Source organism: Myotis daubentonii, chromosome 2 (genome assembly GCF_963259705.1).
Source record: "Myotis daubentonii chromosome 2, mMyoDau2.1, whole genome shotgun sequence".
NCBI classification, from domain to species: domain Eukaryota; kingdom Metazoa; phylum Chordata; class Mammalia; order Chiroptera; family Vespertilionidae; genus Myotis; species Myotis daubentonii.
In genome coordinates, this window is record NC_081841.1 from 31,882,896 (window position 1) to 31,905,074 (window position 22,179).

The following is a 22,179-nucleotide window of genomic DNA, read 5'->3' on the forward strand; positions in this document are numbered from 1 at the left end:
TTCTCTGAGCCACTCTTTCTTCTCGCCCCCCCCCCACACCCCAGCCCCCCTGCAGAACTACACCCAGTGGAGGTACCCAGGACTTGGCAGGGCTAATCCAAACAGCCTCCCATTGTGGATGGTGCCCACTAGCTTGTAGGAGGGAAGTGAGCACTTCTTCCTGGGGTAGTGCTAGCTGAACTCACAAGAGTGATTAGATTTGCCTCCCCACAATGTAGCCACACAGCCCAGCACTCACCCTTCTGGCTCCTGAACAAAAGCAAAATTAAATCTCAAAAATCATTTGGTCCTAAGTTTTCTCCTTCTATGTTCTATTAGGGTATTCTGTTGGATTTAATAAGATCTGGTAATAAGATCATCTATTCCAGCAGTTCTCAACCTGTGGGTCGCGACCCCTTTGGCAGTCGAACGACCCTTTCACAGACTCACCTAAGACCATCCTGCATATCAGATTTTTACATTAGGATTCATAACAGTAGCAACATTTCAGTTATGAAGTAGCAAAGAAAATAATTTTATGGTTGGGTCACAACTTGAGGAACTGTATTTAAAGGACCAGAAGATTGAGAACCACTGATATAATCTCATTATGCTCTTGAATGTAGTGTTTACTGCCAAGGTAGAATTCCATCATCCCTGACTGGCCACTTTTCCCTTGGACTCTGCCTTATTCCAATGAAGGACTCTGCCTACTTCCAGGTTTGGCCCCTTCCAAACTACTATATTTTCTGAATTCCTTGGGAAATCCCTCCTCAAGAAATGTCCTTGATACTTAGTAGAAATTGTTAAAGAGAGTAATTAGGTGTGTTATACATAGCAAACGTGAGTGAAGAGAGATAGTTAAAGAATTTTATATTAATGAGAATATTGCATACAGAGTTTCAGACATTAATTTCTTCTATTCTTTCCTAATTTTTAAATGAGAAATGAATTAAATGTTAATGGTGATTTACTTTTTTTTTTCTAGAAGGGAATCCAGGAAACTATTTTGCCTTTCAACTATTAAACAACTGTATTTTTAGACTATTTTATTTAAAATCTGTAATTATTTTAGTTTGAATAAATGAGACTTCCTTAACTATAATGGGCTGTATTTATAGACCAATCATATTGTGCAGATATATTCTGTAATATTTCAAAAACTGTTTTTTAGGTGTTTCATAACTGTAGTTGTGTAGAAGCAACTGGTTTCCAGAACAAAAGTAACTCAGTGATTTTGGGTGCATGCCCAAGAGATGGTCCGTGTGTAAAAAAATTTTATATGTATATAGCAGTGCAAATCCTGAATTCGTTTACCTCTTCATTGGGAACTGTCTCAACTGTCATGCTGGTTTTTAAGTGAGTACAATTTTTTTAAATGTTTTTATGTATATTAGATATAAACACACCTAATAATGTACATATTTTTCCATAATACATTTGGAACCCAAATTCATACTTTGTTACACTTTAATGTTCTAAGGATGCATTTTCTTAGGATTATTGTGATACTTCAATGTCATCATTAATCATAATTTAGCTCTGATTCTTACATTATAAAAATATAGATTCTATACTTGCTCCTCTTGCTAAGAATATTAAAACACAGACTGATTGGTAATTGCTTCAATCATTAAAAAACTTCTGTTGTGATTCTAAATGAACTTTTAATTTTGAAACGCCTTATATCCTAATGAGCCTGTCAGAATGAATTACCTATTAATTTTATTTGAAGAAAACATTTAGGAACCATGCTGTATAATATAAGGTCTATAATATTCCAAAGCTTTTAATCCACTCCTAGAATGGTTTTTGACCTAGTCCCTCAAATACCTTCACAGACAAAAGAAAAATATATGAACAGAATTCATTCCTTTCTTCACTCATTAAACAAATATTTAGAACCGTGCTTGATAAAAAATATATATATACCATGGTAAATAAAACAGGCAAAGTACCTATTCCTATACAGTTTAGAGTCTGACAAGGAAGACTGACATAAGATAAATAAGCTTAAAAATACACACATAATTACAAATTATCATTAATACTCATAAAGAAAAAGAGTTCTATTGAGAGAATTAAAAGGGAAACCTAATTTAGGATTGAAGTGAGGAGCTATAAGGAAGAAGACTCAAAGAGCACTTTTCCAAAAAATGACATTTAATCTAAAGGTCTAGACTCGCAGTGGTTCTCAACCTGTGAGTCGCAACCCCTTTGGGAGTCTAATGACCCTTTCACAGGGGTCACCTAAGACCATCGGAAAACACATATATAATTACATATTGTTTTGTGATTAATCACTATGCTTTAATTATGTTCAATTTGTAACAATGCAATTGGGGGTCACCACAACATGAGGAACTGTATTAAAGGGTCACAGCATTAGGAAGGTTGAAAACCACTGAGAATAAGTTAAAGTTAGCCAAATGAAGAACTTCACAGGTCTAGGTGCCAATGCTCAAGGCAGGAAAGAACTGGTGTGTTTGAGGAATTCAAAGAAGCCTGTTGGTTGAAACATAGTTAATAAGAGAGAAATGCACAAGATAAAACTGCAGGGTTAGGAAGGTATCAGATAAGACAAGCCCTATCGGTGAAAGTAATTTTTCAATTGCCTAAAATTGAAAACATAAATACTTGAATGTAGGTCTTAAGAACAGATATGTATAATTATGGTGACCTGGGTAAGCATCTAATTATACTTATAAGACCTAGATAGTTGACTACAAGTAACTGTCAGCCAACCGCATGACATGGAAGGGCAAAAACAAACAAATGTATTGACTTTTGTAAAAATGAATATAGACATATAAACTGAGTCTACAGTTGTTTAAATTCTACTCTGACCCCGAGTATTGTGAAATTTTTATACTAATTTATTTCACAGATACTACTCCACAATATAAATGTTGTCTACTCAAAAGGAGAAGTCTTCCATATTTCCCAAATTGCAGATTTTAACTTACAGAAAATCATCTCAGGACTTCATATTAGCTTGCATCTCAACCAGTCTTAGCTTCTTAGTTTAAAATCTCTCATGAAGAAAACTGGGGTTTAAGAGATCTTTGTTCCATCATTGATGGCATTTTATCATACTGAGAAAGTGGTTAAGATTAACATTACCATATGTCAAAAATAGGCATTGATCTCTCACCAGCCTTCGATTTTATCAAAAGAAAACTTTTGGGAAGCAGACTCTAAAATAAAAATATACATTAAAATTAGACACTAAAGTACAGATATTTTTGACCCCCACCCCTGTGGTTGTATTATGCAGTTCCTGAATCATATTAGTCAACTTTTCTGTTAACAGCAATGACAGAAATAAGATGGTAGAAAGAGTTGTGCTGTGACCTAGACCGAAAGTGTGTGCTCATGGCCTGTCAACTAAATAAAGCACACAGATTCAATTTCTTCCTAGACATAATAAAGTCTGTTCTGACCACTATCTCATAGGATTTCATAAGGAGCCAATGTGAAAATGTTTGTTAAATTGTCCTGAAATCATAATGCATTAAATAAATAAGGTAAAAATAATTATTATTATCATTCAGCTTTTTCCTTTTCAAACAACTGATGTAATTTTAAATAAAGTCAGCTATTTACTTAAGGGTTTTTATTCAACCATGAAGAACAATGACACAGAAATGTTTTAATATTGAACTCAGTTTGGCACTTTAAAGATGCTTTAATGAAGTTTTTGCTTTTATTTTATTTCAGAAATGTTCAGCCTGAACTGAAATCACTTGCAGTGGGTTTCCATACACTCACTATACGAGCACTAGGTATGATAAATAGGTTATAAATTCAAGATATAAATTTTCACATCAAAGCTCAAAGACAGAATATAATTAATATCAAATTTTAAGAAAGTAAAAAAAAAGTATAAATAAATTTGATTTCCATTTTTGTGATAAATGACAAATAATATGTGACAGAGGAAAACTGGGTGAATTAAAAGAGAATTTATTAATTCTGGTTCAAGTCCATCTTTAACTAGTATAAGGAATCATATTTGTTTTACACTTTTCCAGCACAAAAATAGATGGTCTATAAAGTTTATTTTGTTTTGTTTTACTTTCAGACTTAAGAATATTTCTTCCCATAGGCAGAGTAGTGGGCCTTCCTTTTACACTGAGGGGGTTAAAACAGCTCAGGGGGGGCCTGGGAATGCAGTCAGACTGAGACTACAAAACAACAGAAGTGGACTTAACGCTACCTCACTTCCCACTGCCTAGTTCTCTAGGCTGGGGCAGCTAACTTTTATCAGAAGTTTAAAATGCAAGAGGAAATGAGAACTAAAAGAAATGAGCATGTTAGAATAGGGAGTGTTTTGAATGAAAGCTACGGAAATTTCAGGGTTTGTTGTTTCCTATCTCCAGATCCAATGGAGAGGCCTTCCTCCACAATCTAGAGCACAGAAGCTAGCAGATGAACATAGAATTTGGGGAGCCAGATATGCTGAAATGAGACTGAGGATAAAGGAAGTTCCTCTATGACATAAAATAGAATAAAAAAGGAATTTTGTCATCCTAATTTGTGGGCATCCTATTTTGATATGTCCAAAATATGACACAATGGAACCTATTGCTTCTATGGAAAAAATACCTACTGACTACCAATTCAAAAACAATTCGGGAGGAAGCCTTAGTGTTGGCATTTACCTTTTAATTTTTTAAAAATGGAGTTGAAAATCTCCTGCTTTGGCAGCAGTTACGCTGAGAGCTTTTTCATTTCCCTGCGAAGCTATGTCTACTTCCACTCTTCCAGCTCTCTTTGCCAAAAAAAGCGGGGAGAGTGGCCTAGCCGGCTTGGCTCGGTGGATAGAGCGTTGGCCTGTGGACTAAACGGTCCCAGGTTCGATTCCAGTCAAGGGCACATGCCCAGGTTGTGGGAGGGAGGCTGGAGCAAGGCAGTGGATCAATCATTCTCTCTCATCATTAATGTTTCTCTCTCTCTCCCTCTCCCGTCCTCTCTGAAATCAATAAAAAAAATTTAATTTTTTTTAAAAAAGGGGGCATATGAACCAATATAACATTCATATTTTACAAACAACATTCTTCTTTTCACCAATCAGGCTTCAATCAATTGGCACGATAAGAAGAACAGAGTATACAGGCATATAGTGTTCCTATGTGTGGTGGTAAGGGTGAGAGTTGATAAAAGATGTCTGTGCTATTATATATGGTTTCAGTTTTGGAATTTTTTTAAATTTTTATTAAATTTATTGTGGTGACATTGGTTAAAAAGATTATATGTTTCAAGGATACATTTTTATGATATATGATCTCTATATTGCATTGTGTGTCCACCACCCAAAGTCAAATCATTCTGTCACCATATATTTGACCCCTTTTACCCTTTGAGATTCCCAATAATCTTGATTCTTGAGTAGAGTTAGGCTAAAACAATGGAAGAGTCCTGCAAAGTTTTTAACTTTTTACTTAATCCCAAATGTATCAATGTGGATTACACCATTACATTTGAAAGGTGTTCCTTGGATTGACATTTCATCTCATGTTGCAGGAGGAATTCTAGCTCCTATATATTTTGGGGCTCTGATTGATAGATCATGTATGAAGTGGTCCATCAGTAGCTCTGGGAAGCAAGGTTCTTGTAGGATATATAATTCCTCACTTTATGGGTAAGTTGTCATTAATGTGTTTTATTGATTTGTTTTTCTTTGATTAACTTAAAGAATTTAAAGAATGATATATTATTGACAGTATAATAATAGTATTAATTATAGCCATCATTTAATGAACTATATCCAGTGTTGTAGCAGCAATCTGGTATCTAATTTTAATACTCATAAAAACTGTAGAATATGATTATTTATCTCCTTTTCTTTAAGTATGAAGAAACTAAAATTTAAAAAGAATGAATAATGCTCAAATATCACACAGCTAGTGACAAAAGGATCTTGGATTTCTACCCAAATCTCTTTTGTTTCCAAACATTCCCCTCATACAGCAGCTATATTCAATGGTCTCTGACTTCTCTTTGAAGATACAAAATAATCATCTGGGTCTCTAATCGTAGGCCAATGGGAAACAAAGAGGAAAGAATCATTTCTATACTATTCTATTCATAAGGAAATAATTAGGTAGGCAGCTAGAAAAACTGTGGAAATGATATGTTAACTGTAAATAAAAATTAATTGCAGCTCAAACATTAAAATTTGAAAATACAAGTATTAGAAGAAATTATGATAGAAATTGTTTTAATTATATAGGAAGCAGGAATGTGTTTCTAAGTGTGACCCAAGTCCTCAAAACCATAGTAGGAAAAAAAAGATAAAATATTTTTAAAACATTGCATCACAAAACATATCTTAAGCAAAGTTCAAAGACAAAAGTTAAACTGGAAAAAGAATGTGTAACTCACAACATAGACACAAGGAAAATGTCCTAAACATATAAAGAGCTTTTTAAAAATTGAGACTAAACAATGCCATATGCTGGCAATGATGTGGAACAACAGGAACTCTTATTGCTGGTGAGAAGGCAAAATGGTACCGCCAGTTTAAAAAGTCTGACAGTTTCTTACAAAGCTAAACTTAGGTTTATTGTATAATCAAGTAATTGTGCTCCTAATCATTTACTCAAATGAGCTGGAAACATATATCCACATAAAAGCCTACACTTTTATATTTATAGCAGCTTTATTCATAAGTGCCAAAATATAGAAGCAAACATCATGTCCCTCAGTAGGTAAGTAGGTAAACAAACTGTGGTACATTTATACAACAGAATTTTATTCAATAATTTAAAAAAAGAGCTATCGCGCTAAAAAAAAAACACAAAAAAAGACAAGGCACATTGCTAAGTGAAAGAAGGCAGTCTGAAAAAGCTACATACTTTATGATTCAAACTACATAATCTTTCCCAAAATTTGCACCATTTCAGCCAGCTAGAAATAGCTATCCCTCTTTATAATTCTATGCACTTTGGAGCTCACTCACAGGCCTTAACACTTTTTCTTTGGTCAATTGTGTTCATTGCCTAAAATACTACATTGCAAAGTAATTGCATAAAGATGGCTTCATGTGCAACTTTTTAAAACAGCAGTGTGCTCACCAATGAGTACTCAACAAAAAGTTAAATTGTCATCTAGTGATTTTTTGGATTTATTATTTTGAGGTAACTGTATAATTATTCATTGATTTTATCTAGCATAGACAAAGAATATCAACAATTGCTAATTCAAAGAATAGAAATATATTTTTATATTAATTCTAAATTTAAACACAACTTATTCAAATTTTCTCAATAATAATCGCATAATAAGAAACCCATATTAATTTTTCTTGGTGGCAGTGAAAGCTTTAAAAAGCTTAACATTAGTGTATTACTACTTGACATACCCAAGCATAAAGCAAATATTTTTGTAGATTTAAAAATATTTCTCTCATCATATTTGGTACACCACAAGATCCTACAGCAATTTTAGTGAACTTGAGTTTAAACAGGTCAAAATTATATGATTAATGCCATTCATCTTCAATCAAAACTAATAATTGTTCAAAATATTTTTTTGTATAAAACTTGTTAACATTTAGTTAACACTGTCTTGAGGCCAGTGAGTGATTCCTAACCTACTAGGTCAATAGTCATCAATCTTTCCTGCTCATTATAATCACCTGAGACGCATTTAAAATATACTAATTTCTGTGTCACACCTTCAGAGACATTTTATTTAATTTGTCAAAGAATGTGGCCTAGACGTGGGAGTTTTGAAATCTCTTCAGGTGGTTTTAATGTGCAGCCACAATTGAGAATCCCAGGAATAGACCATGTGTGCTACATCATTTCATGTGGTTTTGTTAAATACTTTCCAGGAGGCCACACTGCAGGGCATTTTGGACTGCATTTAGCCTATAAACTAAACAGTGGCTCCTGGTTCAATCGAAATGCATTCAATTTTATTACCTCAGTCAATTCATTTCCTTTATAATCTGCTACATTCCACATAAACTAATCTGTCTTTGAGAAAGTTAAAGCATTCCAAATATACCTCACTTTAAATTTTTTACTTATTAAATTGATTGGGGTGACATTGGTCAACATGAACATATTGGTTTCATGTGTGGCTTTCTGTGTTACAAGATTTGTATATTGCACCATGTGCCCACCACCCAAGTCAAATCTTCTCCTGTCACCTCATATTAGAACCCCTTTTTTTCCCCACCCCTTCCCTCTGGCAACCACTACTCTGCTGTTTGTGTTCGTAACTTAAAGTTTTATATTCCACATATGAGCAAAATCATATGGTTCTTAGCTTTTCCTGTCTGATTTATTTCACTACATAATGTTCTCAAGGTCCATCTATGTTGTTGCAAATGGCACTATTTCATCCTTTCTTATGGCTGAGTAGTATTCCATGTGTATACTAGTATGTACCACATCTTCTTTATCCAGTCCATCACTTTGAATATTTCTTGCCACTCCCTTCTGGCCTGCATAGTTTCTGTTGAGAAATCAGCTGACAATCTTACGGATACTCCCTTGTAGGTAACTGTTTTTCTCTTGCTGCTTTTAAGATTCTCTTTTATAGAAAGCACTGGGTAGATCATTAATCAGCCTTAGATTCTGTGGCTAAATATTTCATTTAAAATAATAAAAACTTCCTTGTGCTCCAATAAAAAGAATAACTAGAATTGCTGCCTTAATATTTTCATGTATAATTTCAAACATCGTTTCTTTGTTTTCTTCCTTTAAGGTCTTCTGAATACTGGAGAGAAGCATTGTAAAGTGTTTCACACAGTTTAAAATAAAAACTGACTTTCTTTCTCTTTTCACAGAAAGACCTTCTTGGGCTTGATTGAGAGCTTAAAATTCACAACAGTTATTTTGTTTATTGTATTTATTTATGCTATGAAAAAAGTATATCAAGGAAAAGATACCAAGGCATCAGAAAATAGAAGAAAATCTGTGAATGAAGCAAACGTAGAATTCTTAAATAATGATGGTGGTGCTGTACCTTCTGCCTGAGCCGACTGTGAAACAGATGTGTAAGGGTTGAAAAAAAAAGTCTTTTCTTGCTGGGTTTCCAACCAACATTGTATTAATTCAATAGGATGTTATTTTTGTGTATTTTCTGGTCCTTTTACTAACTATTCCCATACTCTTTACATATGATGGGGCAATGAATTACCTATGAATTTACAATAATGAAACAAACTATAAATGAAAATGAATGTGAGTACTCATTGTTATATGACTGTGCATGTGTGGTTAAGATTAGAATATATGAACCATACAAAAATTTTTTAATTAAATCTTTATTGTTCAGATTATTACGGTTGTTCTTTTTACCCCCCATAGTTCCCCTCCACCCAGTTCCCACCCCACCCTCTGCCCTTACCCCTCTCCCCTGCCACTGTCCTCATCCATAGGTACACGATTTTTGTCCATTCTCTTCCTGCACCCCCACACCCCTTTACCCCCCAGAATTGTCAGTCCACTCCCTTTCTATGCCCCTGATTCTATTATATTCACCAGTTTATTCTGTTCATTAGATTTTTTATTCACTTGATTTTTAGATTCACTTGTTGATAGATATGTATTTGTTGTTCATAATTTGTATCTTTACCTTTTTCTTCTTCTTCCTCTTCTTAAAGCAGGGGTCCTCAAACTACGGCCTGCGGGCCATATGCAAATACAAATATTGTATTTGTTCTCGTTTTGTTTTTTTACTTCAAAATAAGATATGTGCAGTGTGCATAGGAATTTGTTCATAGTTTTTTTTAAACTATAGTCCGGCCCTCCAACGGTCTGAGGGACAGTGAACTGGCCCCCTGTTTAAAAAGTTTGAGGACCCTGTCTTTTTTTTTTCTTTTTAATAGGAAAAGGTGGACATTTATTAGGAAACAAGCACAGACTCCCACGTGGGCAGGGGTTCCAAAGGGGTAGCCCACTCAGTTCCTCTTTCCTAGGGTTTTTTGTTTGTTTGTTTGTTTTTATTGCTTAAAGTATTACAAAGGGTATTACATATGTGTCCTTCCCCCCCCCCACCCTTGACAATCCCCTGGCCTCCCCTACCCCCCAGTGTCTTATGTCCATTGGTTATGCTTATATGCATGCATACAAGGAGGACCCCTGTCTTAAAGGATACCTTTCAACATTTCATATAATACTAGTTTGGTGGTGTTGAACTCCTTTAGCTTTTTCTTATCTGTGAAGCTCTTTATCTGACTTTCAATTCTGAATGATAGCTTTGCTGGGTAAAGTAATCTCGGTTGTATGTTCTTGCTATTCATCACTTTGAATATTTCTTGCCACTCCCTTCTGGCCTGCATAGTTTCTGTTGAGAAATCAGCTGACAATCTTATGGCTACTCCCTTGTAGGTAACTGTTTTTCTCTTGCTGCTTTTAAGATTCTCTCTTTGTCTTTTGCTCTTGGCATTTTAATGATGATGTGTCTTGGTGTGGTCTTCTTTGGATTCCTTTTGTTTGGGGTTCTCTGTGCTTCCTGGACTTGTAAGTCTATTTCTTTCACCAGGTAGGGAAAGTTTTCTGTCATTATTTCTTCAAATAGGTTTCAATATCTTGCTCTCTCTCTTCTTCTGGCACCCCTATAATTCTGATGTTGGTACGCTTGAAGTTGCCCCAGAGGCTCTTTACACTATCTCATATTTTTGGATTCTTTTTTCTTTTTGCTTTTCCGGTTGGGTGTTTTTTACTTCTTCGTACTTCAAATCTTTGACTTGATTCTTGCGATCCTCTAGTCTGCTGTTGGATCTCTGTATAATATTCTTTATTTCAGTCAGTGTATGCTTAATTTCTATTTGGTCCTTTTTCATATCCTCAAGGGTCTCACTTAGATTTATTGAGGGTCTCATTAAATTTATAAGTGGTTTCTAGAAAATTCATGAAAAACCTTATAAGTGTGGTTTTGAACTCTATATCCAGTAGTTTGCTTTCCTCCATTTCTGTCATTTGTGACCTGTTTCTTTGTCTCCACATTTTGGCTGCTTCCCTGTGTTGATAGGGTGGCTTTCTGTGCTAGGTGTCCTATAGGGCCCAGTGGTTCAGCCTCCCCAATTACCTGAGGTGGACACTCTTGGTGCACCTCTTTGTGGGCTTTGTGCATACTCTTGTTGTAGTTAAGCCTTGATTGTAGTTGATATCACTGGGAGGAATTGACCTCTAGGCCAATTGGCTGTGAGAATAAGCTGTGTCTATGGTAGCAGAATTTCTGTGCTGGAGACACCCTTATGGAGCAAGTCTTGCTTCAGTGGGGCTTTGGTGCTCACTGAGTCTGCCCCCTGAGTGTGTCCCTTATGGATCTGAGGAGTTGTAATCTGGTTGGTCCCACTCTGACCACTGGGTACAGTGGCATTTGGATCTCTAAGGAGGTGCTAATATAGCCTCTGCCTCAGGCTACCCAGCAGGAGCTACGGAGAGATCTGCAGATTCCTCTTTTGTGTTTGGGATTTGGAGGTGCCCAGATGAGGCCCAACTGTGAAGCAAGCTGCTGTGGGGCCTTGGGCCTTCTTTTGGATGATCTGGGTCTCTCTGACCCAGCTTCAGTTTGTTAGGTAATTTTAGATTGCAAAGGGCCAGGTCATTCATATGCAAAAGCCTCTGCACACAGCTTTGGTAGGGCGGGGTCTCAGGGAATCAACAGGGTGGAGCAAACAGCTGTGGCTGATCCTCAGCCCTGCTCTAAGAGGCCCCGGGTCTCAGTGTCCTGCCGTAATCGCTGCAAGCACCTCTGAGAGAAAGCTGCCCTCGAGTTCCGCCTGCTGACAGACAGTCCAGTTTCTCCCCGTATGAGTCTGGGTCCCCAGAGACTAGCCCAGAACTGGATATCAGAGTGGGAGTGTGTGTCTCCCTCCCAATTGAAAAAGACAACCGCGTCCTCAGTTGCCAGCCCTTTCTCATGTGCCTCCGTACCTCTGCACTTTATTTCCGCACCTCCTCTGAGTTTCAGTGTGCTTTTCTCTTTCCTTCTAGTTGTAGAATTTCCACTCAGCCAGCCTTCCTGTGGTTCTGGATGATGTCCATTTTATCTTTCAGTTGTATTTTTGAAGTGGTTGTGCAAGGCAGCAATTTCAAGTGTTTACCTATGCAGCCATCTTGGTTTCTCCTGAACCGTACAAATTTGAAGTGAGAGTAGTATGTAATAGAAGAAAAAGTATTTGTGTAACTCAATAAAGCAAGTGACTAGAAAATAGGTGGAGGTAAAAAAAAAATTAAAAATGAGGAGAGAAATTCATAGCCTAAATAAGGAGAAAAGCCTTAAACCTTCTTTTAAAAACAAAGCAGTATGGATCACGTTACTCAAGTCCTAAGTCTAGTATAATGGAGGGTTTATGCCATCATGACATCTGTCATGTATGTATTAAGTCATATCTTTCACAGACCTTAATTGAATTTGTCTAGCAACCCCTAATGCATCTTCTTCCAACCTCCCATTAAAATACTGATGAAGAAATAAACAAAAATTTGTAAGCTATGGTTTTCAGACAACACATTACAGAATGTGTTGTTTCTTTTGAGCTCAGGGAAATGAAGAAAAACTGATGTTAACTTGAAAAAGCAAAGCCCATCTAACAGATGTGTCTTTATTTCATCTGTCTGCTCTCTGAAAAAAGTGGAGTCTGCACCAGATACTTTTACAAAATTAAACATATTTTTATTGATTTTAGAGAGAGAAAAAAAGAGAATGGAAAGATAGAAACATCGATGAGAGAGAAATATCATTGATTGGCTCCCTCTTGCACACCCCCTGAAAATCGAGCTTGCAACCCAGGCATGTGCCCTGACCGGGAATTGAACCAGTGACCTCTTGGTTCATGGGTTGATGCTCAACCACTGAGCCACCTCAGCCAGGCTGCACCAGATAATCAATTGCATAGTTTTGTGTGTGTCTTTATTTGTTTGTTTTTGGTGCATAGACTTCTTTCACATCCCTACAAATAGGACAAGAAGTAGAGTGAAAAAGAACAAATATTTAAATATTGGATTTTCTAGTGACATCAGCATTATTATAGTGAATGCTAGAAATTATAGTGTTTATGCCAATAGGTTAAAAAGAAATATTTTTTGCTACCAGAATCACCTGTGAAAATTTTATTTAAAAAATAGCCCTATCTTATACTCACCTTAGAGATTCTGATTCAAAGCATTTTTGTGATACAGCCTGGACTTCTTTAAAAACAAAATACAACAAAAACTCCATATAGAGTTCTTGATAACTGAAAACCAAACTGCAGGATAGGAGGAGATATTCCTGAGTATAGCAAAGTCACACAACTTGCTAGAATCTTGGAATTGGCCTATAAGTTATATAGAGGCCCGGTGCATGAAATTTATGCATGGGAGGGGGGCCCCTCAGCCCGGCCTGAATCCTCTCTAATCCAGGACCCCTTAGGGGAATTCCAACTGCCTCTTGCAATCCAGGGCCAATGGCTCCTAACTGCTCTCCTGCCTGCCTACCTGATCACCACTAACCCCTCTGCCTGCCTGCCTGATCACTGCTAACCACCTCTGTCTGCCTGCCTGATCTCCTCTAACTGCTCCCCTACCAGCCTGATTGCCCCTAATCACCTCTGCCTCGCCTCGCACCTGGGACCCAGTATTCCCTCCTCCAGCCGGTCACAAGCACCCAGGACCCAGACTTTCCTCCCTCACCAGCCACAGGCACCCAGGACCCAAGCCAGCTTTGCCCGGGCCAGCCGCAGCTGCAGGGTTCCATGGGAGGGCAGCTTTGCCCGGGCTGCAGCCACAGGCACCTGGGATCATGGGGCAGGTGGCTTGTCCCTCTCCTAGGCCACAGCTGCAGGTGCCGTTGCCCAGGACCATGGGGCAGGCGGCTTGTCCCTCTCCCAGGCCACAGGCACAACCGCTGGTGCCCAGGACCATGGGGACCATGAGGTGTGCGGATTGTCCCTCTCCTGGGCCGAAGGCACAGGTGCAGCCGCTGGTGTTGGGACCACGGTGCGGGTGGCTTGTCCCTCTCCCGGGCCGCAGCCCTGGTTGATCCCCATTCCTCTCTCGCGAGCTCATTTGTGCCTGGATGGTCCCCATTCCTCTCTCCTAAGTGTTAAGTGTCTGAGCCATTACCACGTGGTGGCGTGAGGGTGTGACAACCATTTGCATATTATCTCTTTATTATATAAGATATCAACCTTTCTTCAGGCTGTAAGAACTGAGGAAAGATTCATTAATCACACGGGCAGAAATTTCAAAAACCACCCCATTACTAGATTACTAAGTGACAAGTCTGAAGGGATATTTCCCTATAAAAATAAAGAAAGAAAGTATGGCCTTATATTTGCAAGATGGCTTCTTGCTGAGGCTCGATACCCACAGTTCATGAAGGAAGAAGTAAAAGGACAAAATATATTCTTAGAAAGAAGTTATATATATATGTGTGTGTGTGTGTGTGTGTGTGTGTATACACATACATATATATACAGTTTTTATTGATTTCAGAGAGGAAGGAAGAGAGATAGAAACATCAATTATAAGAGAGAATCATTGATCGGCTGCCTCCTGCATGCCCCACACTGGGGATCCAGCCTGCAACTCAGGCATGTGCCCTGGCCAGAATTGAACCATAACCCCTTGGTTCCTAGGTCTATGCTCAATCACTGAGCCATGCTGGCTGGGATAGAAAGCTTTCTTTTTATGTTAGGAAGAAATCCCTTCCCAATTAATCAAGCCTCTGCCAATATCTCATTGATCAAAACTGTAATTGCTATAATGTAGCCAGCAGCAAAAGAGATACTCTTACATTTGCTTCTACTATTCTATCAATCAGGACTTGGTGTTTTTCTTTCTCTTCATCAATCCTGATTCATCATTTCCCACCAAGACCTGAATGAAATGCTTAGGAAAAAACTCTGATTACTCAGTGGCTCATCATATATCTATAGTGTTTAAAGTTATCTTGTACTATTATTTGTTCAGTGTTTTCTGTGTATATTTATTCACCCTAATAAAAATGACACCAACTTGAATTCTACAGCCTACAGCTTAGTTACCACCTACCTCACACATACACACCAACGTACATATCCTATAGAACCAAGTTCAGAATTGAGAAAACAATTGTTCAATAAACACCGTTGGAGACCGTCAACAACTCTTATAATTAGAGGACTCTGTTTCATCCCTTTCTGTAAAATACATTATCTTATTTCTTCTTATTATTTTGATGATGTGTTATTACTAATGAAATATCATTTAAAATCATGTTTTATATAGACAGGAAAAAGTAAGAGTACAAAAAAAAACTGAAATGAAAGATAAATGTGCCATTCTTTGCTTTTCATGATAATCGTGTCACAGAAGCAACCACTTTTTTTCCTGCTATTGTACTTTTTTTTCAATTACAGTTTACATTTAATACTATTTTGTATTAGTTTTAGATGTACAGCATAGTGGTTAGGCAATCATATACTTTACAAAGTGTTCTCTCTGATATTTCCAATACCCAACTGGCATCATATATAATAACTAGAGGCCCGTTGCACAAAGAGATTCATGCAATAGGCCTTCCCGTCCCCTGGCTGCCGGCACTGGTTTTCCTCCAGCATCCAGGACCCAGGCCTTCGCTCCAGCCGGAGCCTTCAGTCCTTGCTGCTCTGGCCGGAGCCTTCAGTCCTCGCTGCTCTGGCCAGAGCCTTCAGTCCTCACTGCTCTGGCCAGAGCCTTCAGTCTTCGCTCCGCCACTCTGCGCCTGAGTATGAAAATTAACCATCATCTTTGTTGGGTTAATTTGCATACTCTCCTGATTGGCTGGTGAGCATAGCAGAGGGATGGTCAATTTACATGTTTGTCTATTATTAGGTAAGATTACAATATTATTTATTATATTTCCTATGCTGTACTTTACACCCCCATGACCATTTTGTGACTACCAATCTGTACTTCTCAATCTTTTCACCTTTTTTACTTAATCCGCAAAACCTCCTCACCTATGGTAGTCGACAGTTTGTTCTCTGTGTCTATAAGTCTGTTTCAATTTTACTTTTTCATTTATTTTGTTCTTTAGATTCCACATATAAGTGAAATCATATGTATTTACCTTTCTCTGTCTGTCTTATTTCACTTAGCATAATACTCTCTAGTTTCATCCATGCCATTGCAAATGGTAAGATTTTGTTGTTGTTTTTCATGGTCAAATAATATTCTATTGTGTAAATATACCACAACTTTTTTTTATCTACTTGACTATTGATGGCATTTGGGTTGCTTACATCTTCAGTATTGTAAATAAGGTTGTAATGAACATGCAGGTGCATATATTCTTTTGAATTAATGTTTTGGGTTTCTTTGGATATATTCCCAGAAACCGAATCACTGTGTCATAAGGCAGTTCCATTTTTAGTGTTTTGAGGAATGTTCCATACTGTTTTCCATAGTGACTGCACCAATCTGCATTCCCACCAACAGTGCACAAGGGTTCCCTTTTGCCACATCTTCACAGCACTTGTTGCTTATTGATTTATTGATGATAGCCATTCTGACAGGTGTGAGGTAACATCTTCTTGAGGTTTTAATTTGCATTTCTCTGATGATTAGTGGAGTTGAGCATCTTCTCGTATGTCTATTGGCCATCACTATGTCCTCTTTGAAGAAGTGTCTATTCAAGTCCTCTACCCATTTTAAATAGTAGTGTTTGTTTTTGGTGTTGAGTTGTATGAATTCTTCATAAATTTCATACAACCCCCTATCTGATGTATCTTTGGCAGATGTTCTCCCATTAAGTAGGCTGTCTTTCATTTTATTGATAATTTCTTTGCTGTGCAAAAACATTTTTGTTTGATATAGTCCCATTTGTTTCTTTTTTCTTTTGTTTTCCTTGTCCAAAGAGATATGTCAGAAAAAAATATTGCTAAGAGAAATATTTGAGGCAACCATTTTTAAGCAATTAAAAAAAATATATGTATACCAATTTTATCTTAATTTATCAAGTTTAAAATATATTTTAACTTTATTCTATAAAGTATGAAGAATGCCTATTACCTCTCCTTGCCTTTATTTCTTTTCCCAATTTTTGTGGGTTTTTGAAGTTATCAATTTTTAAGATTCTGTAAATATTGGTTACATTTATAATTATAAATGATTTATTAAACTATTTCCAATTCCATTAAGTGAAATTTCTCACAATTTTAAACAAGAAAATTAGTGACCCTAGACTTCCCACTACCTGTTTTTCTCCTGTTTCTCTTTTCTACTCGGTCTGCTATTTCATTACCTCTGCCTTGTATGTGGGAGTGCAAGTGCTCAAAATAAGAACTGGCCTACCAAGGCCTCATGAATTCTAACAGAGGTCATGAGGGATTACAAAGCACTTCAACCCTCACTTTTGCCGATCTTATTTCTTCCACCAAGAAAGAACCTTGGGCTCTCAGAGTAAAATGCCACCTTTCCTAACAGGGGATAAGAGTGAGCATATGGTACTAGGTCCAAAAATCATGTCTCTCTGGACCTATTACTCTCCCCTGAGGATGTTCAAGTAGGAGAAGTGTACACAGAGCATGACTCAGCTTTAGAGAAAGCTGTCTATCACTTTATCGATAGAAGTCAAGATACTCAAGATACGCTGATACTCAAGTAAGTTTCTGCTTCTCCAGTTTGCCTCTATAACACGGGGTCATGAAAGAGCCCAATGATGACCCCTCTGACTTTTGACGCTCACCAACAATATCCACCTTGAAATTCATCAGAACTGATCTCATTATGTCAGTCGCCCAAAAAGCTTCAGAATTCCAAGTTATCTCTCATTCCCTTCTTTCTAATTTTCATGCATAATTTCCAGACACCTCCAATTATCAACCTTTTCCTCTTAAATGTCATTTCCTGAAATTTTCTGTCTTTCACTTTGTCTTCTGGTACTTAGAATCCCAAAACGATTTATATTCTCGAAATCATAAATGCGCCTTCTTGTCACTACTGCACCCTAACCTAAATTCAAGTTTCTTCTGGGGATGTTGCTTACCCCCAAAACTTTTTATGTGGTACCTGTTCACTTTTTCTCCCAACTCTCTGGCTATGTGGTAAGTTCTTGCCCCTCTTTTAGCTTCCAGGCCATTCTCTCCACTTCCTTCCCTCCAGAAAAAGCAGCTCCAAAATTAATGTCATCAGGTCCTAAACCTCAACTGGATCTAATTGCTGTAGTCATACCTACCCTGAGTTCCACTGTTCATTTCCAATGGTTTTAGCTCCTCTCCCATATTTCTACACTGTTGAGGTCCAGCCCCAGCGGGTCCAGGGGTCCCCAAAGGTGTGGATGGAGTCGGCGAAGAAGGAATGACACGGAGACAGCGTTCAGTTGATCAGCAGCCTAGCCAGGATCTCTAGCCAGGATCTCCAGCCAAGTTCTGGTCTGGATCTCCAGCGAAGTTCTGCTTAGGATCACCAGCCAGGTTCTGTGTCCATGTTCTCTTGCTAGGTTCTCCAGCCAGGTTCTCCAGGTTCTCCAGCCAGGTTCTGTAGCCATGTTCCCTCGCTAGGTTCTCCAGCCAGGTTCAGTCACCAGGTTCTAGTCAGGTTCTCTTGCCATGTTCTATCCAGGTTCTGTAGCCAGGTTCTGTCTCTAGGTTCTGTGGCCAGTTTCTCTCCAGGATCTGTTGCCATGTGCTCTCGCTAGGTTCTGTCTCTAGGTTCTGTGTCTAGGTTCTGTGTCTCTTGGTTCTGCCTTCTAAGTTCTGTCTCTCGCTGTCTTGTTACATCTGTATTTATACCAGTTGATTCAATCCTATCAATCCCTATTACAAAGGTTAGGGCGTTTCTTATCTCCATTCCAGGGAGTAAAGATTATGTAGCTTAAGCATGATTGTTCATAGTTAAAGTGATTAATTACCCGCCTGGCACTTAGTTAAGAGGTTTTATTCCCTCCCTAACTTCAGGGGAAAATCCCTACCTGGGGAAACAACCTTTCTCAGAGAGGTGACCTTGGTTAAAACACATAGTGCCAAGAAGGTGAGCAAACATATTAAGAACAGTATGCCATATATGCCAGGTCCCTTGAAACAGCAAGCATGGACCGGCTCCCAGCACCACACTATCCCTGTCTTGAATCACGGTTATTTTTAATACACCTAGAGATGAAGTCTCAAGCTTCACAAGTCCAAAAATTAACACTTACTTCTTTCCCACAAACTTTTTCTACCCAGTCTTTCTCATCTCAGATGCTTCTTCCTCATGTGGCACATCCAATTGTTCAAGAAATCATGTTTGTCTGAAAAAAATGTCTGTAGACAGTCTTTCAAGTAATTGGCCTCTATTTTGTCCAGCCACCAACTTACATTCTTCAAACTTTCAACCAGAGGCTCCTACCTACATTCAGGGCCTTCTAAGTGAATTCTGGATTACAGCTTCTACCAGTCTAGAAACACTCCCATTCTCTTTATATTCCACATAAGTAACCATAGTATATTAAGACCCTCTTCCATTCTTTTCCGCATTCTCCTCACTATTGGGGATTATATCATTGTTATATATTGACTCTAATTTCAATGTGATGAATAATAAGGAGGAAGATATAACAGTAGATACACATGGATGTTCATTCTAATCTCTTGAACCCCATCTCAATTATCCATAAGGCTCTTGTGTTATATCTATAAATTATAAAGTTATACTGTATGTTTAGTTTTTGTTTGTTTGTTCTATAGAGTAGATTTAGTTTTAAATGTGCATCTTGAATTTTATTAAGTTCAGTTTCATAAGAGAAGCTACTTTTTAAAATTTTCATTCTCTAAGATGGTTTATGGAAAATTAGTGCTTGTACACTAAATTAGGACGCTGTGAATGGCATAAACATTGGTCTAAGGAGGCCTCCTAAATCTGGTAAAGTGTTTCTTTGACAATATCTTCATAATAAGCAGCCTTTAAGGACTAGTGTCTTTCTAATACGACCCTTTCATTCTTTGGCTCAGACACTTGTTTTTAAGAAAAAGTAACCTGGTTTGAATTGCTGAAAATAAAATTCCAACAATCTTTACTACATGATTTTTAATAACCTGATTCAGTTTGTCAGTTTGCTGAACAAAATGAGCAAATATATGGCATGAATAATAAAGCAGGGAATGGGTTGAAAGCATGTGATGGCACATTGATGAGTAAACTATTTTCAAAGTCATGTCTGGAGTAAATAGGAGGAGTTAAAGAATAATTTATAAATAAAAGAAGACAACAAATTTATTGCTTCTTTTAGTTGGAAGCAATAAATTTGAATAAAATACTTAAATATTCACATAGCAGGATGAGAATTCCAGTCTCTAATCCCAATAGCAAAGCAAATACTCAATGGAATTAAGTAGATTTTCATAACAGGGAATTTTTAGAGTTATTAGGAAAAGACAATGAAGGAAATATATTCTTATTGTACATAAGTTAAAAGAGAAATTGCTGTTTTAACATAAATGTAAAGTTGGCTGTAGGCCTGGCTGGGTGGCTCAGTTGGTAGGAGCATCATCCACTACACCAAAAGGTTGTGGGTTTGATTCCCAGTCAGGGCACACACCTAGGTTGTGGGTTTAATCCAAGGGAGGCAATTGATCAATGTTTCTTACTTTGATGTTTCTATCTATCGGCCTGTTTATCTATCTATCTATCTATCTATCTATCTATCTATCTATCTATCTCTATCTCTCTCCCTTCTTATCTAAAGAAATTAATAGAAATAGATTCTTGGGCGAAGATTAACAAAATATTTTTAAATAATTAAGCTGGCTCTAATCTCCAGTTCTCAAGGTTGCTATAAATGTCCATCTAAGAAAAACCTCAAGTGCTGTTGATGGCTCAGAAATACCATCAGTGAACTTTTTTCTTTTTACCTTAAGTAAAAAAACTTTTTTTAGGTTCTTAGACAAGAAAAGGTTACCTACAGTACCTCTATTGATTTTTAAAAACAATTAAGTTATAGTGTGTTCTCCAACTCTGGGAAACATGAATAATAGGATATTACATTTTAGTGTTCAATACATTATTATTCAAAATTTTGCAAGTTTGGTCCATTTCTTGGCCCTCATTCCCGGTAACCTTTGCCTCTGCAGGCACAGTTCCTGAAGTGGTATTTTCACCAGGTAGACGATACTTCCTCAAAATAATTAGGATAAAAATGGCTGGAATATAGCTTAATCCTCTTAGTGCTGCTGGCAATCCAAGGTAGAGGTGTCTGTCAAAAAAAAAGTTGAAACATACTAAATTTTATATAGACAGTATGGTGAATACAAACTAATTTTGTAGATCTTTAATTTTCAGTATTTCATTCCCATAAGAACAACAGCAGCTAATTGTTTTGCATGTTGATCATACATACGCAACTTTGCTTATTAATTTTTGTTAAAATGGTTTTCTTTAGAATTTTTCATCCAGAAAATCCAATTTTTTCTTTTTTTCTGATCGTTCAGTACTATTTTTATTTGTTTACATTGACTAGACACTCCAACTTAAATTTAATACTGACAGTGATTGGGCCTCTGGTCCCAGTGTTTAATAAAAATACTCCCAAAGAATCGCCATTATCACCAGATCATCAAAAATTTGTAAAACTTGCCTTAAAAGCATCTGGACTCAGTGCTTTTAGAGATGCACATTTTGATTGATTCAGTTTTAATAGCTATAAAATATTCATGTTTTTATATATTTATAGTAACATTTTGGTAATATATATTTGTTTTAAAAATTCTCATTCAATATGTTTCCAACTTGTTATATTTAAAACCCATAAGTAATCGTACTTATATTCCCTTTTTCATTTTTAATCCTCACTGGAAGATATTTTTTTATTGATTTGAGAGAAAGAGAGCAAAAAAGGGTGGAGGGGACATTGATGTGAGAGAGAAACATCAATTAATTTCCTCTTGTACATGCCCTGACCTGGAATCAAACCCACAACCTAGATATGTGCCTTCACCAGGAATTGAACCTGCAACTCTTTGATGAATGAGATGATGCTTCAACCAACTGAGCCACCTGGCTAGGGCCCTTTTTCATTCATAATACTTTTTATTTGTGCTACCTCTATTTGTCTTTCCAGATAACTGCCATTATTATATTTTAAACTTTTCAAAAAAAACAGCTTTTGTTTTTTGTTACATCTATGATATGTAGCCTTTTGATTTCTGCTTTGTATTTTCATCTTTCTACTTCTAAAATTTTATTTTATTATGAAACATTTCAAGAATACAGGGGAAAAAATTAAATAAGTCTTAACTACCTACCATGGTTTTTT

The 22,179-nt window shown here is 37.0% G+C and overlaps 2 protein-coding genes across 3 annotated transcripts in view; one reads left to right on the top strand and one right to left on the bottom strand.

The window, feature by feature from the left end:
- Nucleotides 1-9,277, top strand: part of LOC132227358 (solute carrier organic anion transporter family member 1B3-like) — a 42,827-nt gene extending 33,550 nt beyond the window's left edge. For both annotated transcript variants that reach the window (XM_059682337.1, XM_059682338.1), the window contains 4 exons: nt 1,154-1,338; nt 3,700-3,764; nt 5,506-5,623; nt 8,783-9,277. In XM_059682337.1, coding sequence (XP_059538320.1) covers nt 1,154-1,338; nt 3,700-3,764; nt 5,506-5,623; nt 8,783-8,972 — 558 coding nt within the window. In that variant the 3' untranslated portion in view covers nt 8,973-9,277. The remainder of the gene's footprint in view (nt 1-1,153; nt 1,339-3,699; nt 3,765-5,505; nt 5,624-8,782) is intronic.
- A 10,663-nt stretch (nt 9,278-19,940) lies between these two features.
- The window catches only part of SLCO1A2 (solute carrier organic anion transporter family member 1A2), a 59,084-nt gene continuing 56,845 nt past the window's right edge, over nt 19,941-22,179 (bottom strand). Inside the window, exon 16 of the mRNA XM_059682339.1 lies at nt 19,941-21,120. Coding sequence (XP_059538322.1) covers nt 20,907-21,120 — 214 coding nt within the window. The 3' untranslated portion in view covers nt 19,941-20,906. The remainder of the gene's footprint in view (nt 21,121-22,179) is intronic.